This window comes from Takifugu flavidus, chromosome 13 (genome assembly GCF_003711565.1).
Source record: "Takifugu flavidus isolate HTHZ2018 chromosome 13, ASM371156v2, whole genome shotgun sequence".
Classification (NCBI taxonomy): domain Eukaryota; kingdom Metazoa; phylum Chordata; class Actinopteri; order Tetraodontiformes; family Tetraodontidae; genus Takifugu; species Takifugu flavidus.
This window is the reverse complement of record NC_079532.1, coordinates 5,701,341-5,707,505: the sequence shown is the minus strand read 5'-3', so window position 1 is coordinate 5,707,505 and position 6,165 is coordinate 5,701,341. Positions and strand designations below refer to the sequence as shown.

Genomic DNA, 6,165 nt, shown 5'->3' with positions numbered 1-6,165 from the left:
ATCAATAGGAATAAAATATGAAGGACTCTGAATGGACTGCACTGAAAAATGAACGATCAATATGGAACAATAGTCAGAGCAGACGTCTGCTCAGTAACCCAATCAAGTGGATTTTGAATAGACTCAGAACATCGTCAGGATGTTTCAAAGGCTACAGTAACAGCAGCTGGTCCCACCGGTGGTTCAAAGGAGAACATGACAGGTCTCAGGTCTGTTCAGGATAATTACAATTATTATCGACACCAAACCAAAAACTTGGGTGTGAGGGTTCAATTTTATTATCAACAACCTGTTAGTAGCTTTTCAAGGTTTGGAAATGACGTTAGCACTTCATTTTTGGAAGCAGATGGTGATTTTGTGGTTTTAAATTGCAGTGAATCTTACAGGAAGTGCTCAGAAATCACTTTCTCGACGTCTGATTCAAAACCATTGAGTTAAAAACAGATTCTGTGCAGATCTACATCTGATCAGCTCCTCAACAACACAAGCACTTATTACAATTTTATTAATGTTACATTTAGATGCACATGAAATGCAGAATAAGTCAAATGACTGCCCCAAGCCAGTGTGGTCAGTCCTTATTAATACAGTTCTACTTAATTTATAAACACAAAGCAAGGAGGGATTCTTGTTTCTTGTGGAAATCAGTTCACAGCTCCTGAAATTCCAATTTTATAGACAAATAAATGAGACTGAAGTGGTTTCTGAAGGCACCGAGGAGTTCTCTGATATAAACTTCTTGAACAGGCGCAGAGATGCTGGCAAAAACTCACAATCTTCCAAAGCAGGAGAAGAAATTCTGAAAAGTGGCCTTAGAGATGTGTTCATCTCTACATAAATTATTTACAATCATCACTCATGAACGGATTAGGTTTGTTCAGTGAGCAGTAACAGGCTTCCTGTTACTGTTAGTAGCAGTTGGGAATAAGTGCATTTGCAGTTGTTCACTTGCAAGGACGCCATCGGTGGGATTTTAAATCCATCACATCTTGGAGGATGCAGCCACGGCAGATGCTCCTGGACGGGTGTACACGCGCACGTGTGCATTCTGCCAAGGACAAAATTGTGCAGAGGAAGACGAAATGGCTCAGTACGCCATTCATTGTTACCAACAAAAAGACCTTGATACAAGGGCAGAAAGGGCAACAAAGTGCATGAAAGGTGTGTGTCTGACCTTCTCCGCCTCCTCGTTGTACTTGTCGAGAAATATCTGGACCCTGCTGGCGTAGTCTGGATGGATTGCCTTCAAGTTCTCAACCTGCACAAACCAGAAAACAATGAAAAAAAATAGAACATAGACTGAGCATCTAATAATGTCAAGTTAGATTATAATTACTCCAACACAAATTTACAGTTAGTGCATTGAAAGAAAGAAAAACAAAATTGCAGTTGCAAGGGCACTCTCAAAACCTCAAACCCACAGGAAATAAGCTTGTTTGGGTTTCTTCTAATTTATAAGCATTTGGTTAAAGTGACCACAATAAATTGCACGTGCAGACCGCTGGGAAAATAGCCTGAATCCCAGGGGTACTGATAGTGTTTGGACTCACCATGCGTTTCTGGATGAAGAGCTGAGCCCCCTTCAAGGATCCTGCAAAGTTCTCACAGAGTCGCTGGCGCTCCTCATCATTGAGCACCTCAGTGTAGAAGGTGCGAACCTGAAATTAAGTACACAAATAAGAGTTGAAACCCTGGATTTGTCCACTTAAGTGAGATGTGAGGAGATGAATCCACCTGCAAAGTTGTAAGAAAAGGGTAAAGGATTTTTTTTTTAAATACCTGAGTGACATTATCCTCATCTGAACTGTTGTAACGGGCCACATCGGGATACACCTTGAACTTTGACTCCACGCACTGAGGCTGGATCTCTGGGGCGCTGAAGCTGTTGGGATAGTAGTTTGGAGCTCCACCTAGAGGACAGAAGAAGATAACGCATGTGAGCTGGAACATGCTTTAGCGTAGCTTTGTGTTAAATTATTCCCCAAAAAATCAAAGGTGGCACACACCCTGGTTGTCAGACATGCACATCGGACCATCGCGCTGGTAGTTGGCCACACGGGCTCTGTAGGGGCAGTTGACTGGGATCTGCAGATAGTTGGCCCCCAGTCGGTGTCGATGCGTGTCCGGATAAGAGAAGAGGCGGCCCTAAAGAAAAAGGCTCAACGTTTACACACTACCGCACCAGACAGAGGCACCAAGGCGCCGTGAGAGCGGAGGACTGCAACGGGTTTCCGGATCACCTGCAGCATCTTGTCAGGGCTTGGCTCAATGCCTGGGGGCATGTTGCTGGGGTCATGGGCCATCTGCTCCACTTGTGCAAAGTAGTTGACTGGGTTCCTGTTGAGGACCATTTTACCCACTGGGATCAGAGGGTATTCTTTATGCGACCAAACCTAAAAGACAAAACTTGTAAACACCCACTGGGAAACTACAAACCATCAAGGTTACGCTAAGATAAAAAGAGAGCATCATGAAAGATTTATGTGTGGGGAAGAGAAAGTTATGTGCGGTTTTTAGGCTTTAATAATCACGACACTAAATTAGTTCTTCGTTTCTAAATGACGGCTACATTCGCCAGGGAGGAGATACCTTGGTAAGATCAAAGGGGTTGAAGTGGAATTTCTCCGCCTGTTCAAAAGTCATGACCTGGATGTAGAAGGTCCAGGATGGGTAGTTACCATTGGCAATGGCATTAAAGAGGTCTCCAATGGCATAGTCCGGGTTGGCGGAGGCCAGACGCCCTGCCTCCTCCACGGACAGATTCTTGATTCCTTGATCAGTCTATAAGGCACACAAAAACGTGTTCTAAGAAGAGAATCTACACATTTAAAGAAACCCTGATCGAGACGTCAGACAGACCTTGAAGTGGAACTTGCAGTAGACACATTCCCCTTTGGCATTGACCAGTTTGAAGGTGTGGGAGCCGTAGCCATTCATGTGGCGGTAGCCATCAGGCAATCCTCGATCGCTGAACATGAAAGACACCTGCAAACAGGCAGACGATATTTGTGACACACTTCACAGTCATAGTCACCACTATTTTAAAGAAGCCTGTGTGCCTTTGCATAGGGACACAATTACATTTATGTAAATGTCAGCAGCTTATATGAAGTCATTGACATTTATTACATAAGCTAACGATCGTTTTCATTAAAATCAACATGTCTCGCCTGCGCGCACTTGGCTTATATGCGCGTTCAGCAGCGGGTTCGGGGTGGGCAGCAGATACCTGATGCAGACTCTCCGGCCTCAGGCTCCAGAAGTCCCACATCATGTCAGGGTCTTTCATGTGGGTTTGGGGGTTTCGCTTCTGCGTGTGGATGAAGGACGGGAACTGCACAGTGCATAGGAGCCACACGTGACATGTTTGACATGACCCGTGTGATTATGGCACAAACTGTAACGTTTTTACGCCTCACACTCACCAACAGGGCGTCCCTGATGAAGAAAATGGGGGTGTTGTTGCCAGTCAGGTCCCAGTTGCCCTCTTCAGTGTAAAACTTGACTGCAAAGCCTCGTGGATCTCGCACGGTGTCAGCTGACCCCGATTCGCCACCTGAAAGGAAACATATTCTCCACTATCGCTTGATATTCTTCCAGTGTAAAAAAACCAAACAAGATCTCACCAAAATTTAAGTACTGGAGGTCAGATTCACCCTTTACGCACAGGTGTGGTGCTACTCACCCACGGTGGAGAAGCGGACAGCGATGGGCGTTGTCTTGCCGACATGTTCAAACAATTTGGCCTTGCAATAGTGGGTGATGTCATGAGTCACCTCAAAGTAGCCAAACGCTCCTGGATTATGTAGGAAACAATAAAATAACAGTTTGCTTCACAACATTCAAAACCATGGTGGTCCAGCTAGTTAAATGTTATACAAACGTTATCTGCCCATCGTGTGGCCAAAGTCTGCCCTACAAGATAAACTTATCAGGATAAACATTTGACTGGGATTAATCCTAAATAACAAAGTCTGCAAAATACTACTTTTCAGACGTGTTGCTGTTGGTGCAACATGGAAACAGTGAGACATTATTAGAACCTCAGTCTTGCGCAGGAACTGAAAATGTATTTGATAATTAAAATAACTTCTAAAGAGAAGGTTGAGGCGACTCCTCAACACTCACCTGCCCCTTTGGCGTGCACGACTCTCTCTGGGATTCGCTCACGATCAAAGTGGGCCATCTCGTCTGTGAAGACCACATCTTGGACCAGCAGGGGACCCTTGGGTCCTGCTGTCTGCAGATTCAGTTTGTCCCCAATGGGATGGCCACCCCCCGTGGTCAGGATGTCAGGCCGCTGTTGCAAAACAAAATGCAGACAAGATTTAGGGAGGATTATGCGTCTTAACCAACAAGAATACAATCATTACTTCATAAACCGCGCCCTTGACTAATTTGTTAATTCATTGTTGAACAAGGTTTATTCTGTATTATCTAGAACCCCTGTTATGTAACTCAATTCTCTTAAGTGCATCAATGGCAAGAGAGTCAAAGCCAAACCTGTGCATGTACCAACAATCTAAATCTTTGGTTCCGGTGATATGGATTAATTTCTAATGACTGTTATTTAAATTCTAATGTTGAGAAACTGGTCGTTACATAACTTAATGCTTTACAGATCGGTAAAGACAGACAATATCTGAACATTTAGAAATACCAGAGGATCTAGGCAGACGCTTGTGTGCAATGATGTTTGAAGTGCCAGGACCCAAATATGTGGAAAAATATAAACCTGACTCCACCATATGTGTTGAAACTAACGTGGAGAGCTCAAATGGTCTCTATTGTCCTCTTCACTCCTATGGTCACAACCGTGTTTATTATTCAGGGATGGATTCATGGTCTCATAACTAGTGTAAAAAGGTTTGGAGAAGCCTGAAACCTTCACACAAATAAGGGGAAACTGCCACAAAGGGACAGAGGTCGTGAATTTAAGAGGTTAACTATGCGCTGCGTGTTTGTTATATAATTCGGGGTTGAAGTTCACTAAGTATCTGCACAATGAACCAGTTCCTAATCAAACCGTTTGCATATGCATTGAGATCTTTTCATATTCAAGTCAGGAAACATTGAACATGAAACCAGCACAGGGGTTTGTTTTATGTCTTTTTGCAATCAAACTTAGCAGGTTTGCTACCAACCAGAAAATCGACATTACAACATTATAAGATACAGCAAGCAGGCAACAGTGTTTGGCTGCAAGGGGGGGTTCATGTAAATGATTGTTGGCTACGGCTCGGAAGAAAATTCCGACATTATGGGTGAAAATTTGCGATTTTGAACCTTTCATGACCCCTCACCCAAATATTCCAAGCGAGACAGCGCAGCGCAGCAACAACTCTGAACGTAGATATCCACCCACCTGATAGCCACGACTCTCCTTCCACAGCTTCATCTGATCGGTCGCTTTGTCTCTTTTGTCAGCCATGTCGACGGCTCGGGGAGGCGATGCTTCACAAAGTTGTGGAGAAATGCGTTATTTCTGCAGCCTGGAGTCTTATATTTCTTCCTGGACCTCAGCCGATAGGCCCCGCCTCCTTCGCGCTCCTCTTCTCTGATTGGCTGGTAGGCGGGAATTGACCCATTTTCTCGTCTGGTTGAACGGCGGAAGTGGAGGCGGAATAAAAACATCTACCTGGTGTTTTTACGTAAATTAGTAGGTTAAATAAATTTGACTCTTCCTACTTTCAGGTTTGCAAACAAAACAATGACTTGCGAAGTTTTTTGGTATAACAAATGACTGCCATTAAAGGGCCAGTATATAGCATTCAGCGACATCTAGCGGCGGGGATAGAGATTGCAAGATTTCATAGCTTCCTTTTTTTCTTTACCCTTATCCTGCCCACCCAGCAGTGAGGCACACCCCACTGGCATATCATATTTTTTGCGTCAGACAGATTTTGCCTTGTCAGGATGAGTCTGTTGAAGTCAACATGTATCATGATGAGTATTAAAAATGTATTTTATGTATGAGTGTTGGACCTGACTGCCGGGAAAAAACAGTAACTAGCAAAGTATCACAGCAAAACAACACACATAAAAAGAGAACAAAAAGAAAAAGAAACTAGCAAAAACCCCCCAAATAATAACCACTTCACCCCCCACCATACCAATCCAGGAACAGAATCGCCAATTTGTACCCTTTAAATGCAGGACAGAAGA

The 6,165-nt window shown here is 43.9% G+C and overlaps 1 protein-coding gene across 1 annotated transcript; it reads right to left on the bottom strand.

Moving 5' to 3' along the window:
• Positions 1–255: 255 nt before the first annotated feature.
• On the bottom strand, positions 256–5,532 carry cat (catalase). The gene is made up of 13 exons (XM_057052905.1): positions 5,366–5,532; positions 4,129–4,300; positions 3,686–3,796; positions 3,426–3,556; positions 3,230–3,334; positions 2,860–2,985; positions 2,590–2,781; positions 2,241–2,393; positions 2,007–2,145; positions 1,780–1,910; positions 1,551–1,658; positions 1,175–1,258; positions 256–1,048 (listed from the first exon to the last, which is right to left on the bottom strand). Exons 1-13 carry the CDS (start codon positions 5,429–5,431, stop codon positions 983–985), a joined length of 1,584 nt encoding a protein of 527 aa, XP_056908885.1. The 5' UTR covers positions 5,432–5,532; the 3' UTR covers positions 256–982.
• Between the last annotated feature and the right edge of the window lie 633 nt (positions 5,533–6,165).

What these genes read in the sequence shown, in the direction of transcription:
- cat (XM_057052905.1), bottom strand. Translation starts at nt 5,431, where the DNA reads ATGGCTGACAAAAGAGACAAAGCGACCGATCAGATGAAGCTGTGGAAG. An exon ending in GCCCTGACAAGATGCTGCAG is followed by an intron (nt 2,146 to 2,240) that starts GTGATCCGGAAA and finishes CTTTTTCTTTAG; the next exon opens with GGCCGCCTCTTCTCTTATCC. An exon ending in TCTTCATCCAGAAACGCATG is followed by an intron (nt 1,259 to 1,550) that starts GTGAGTCCAAAC and finishes TGGTTTGTGCAG; the next exon opens with GTTGAGAACTTGAAGGCAAT.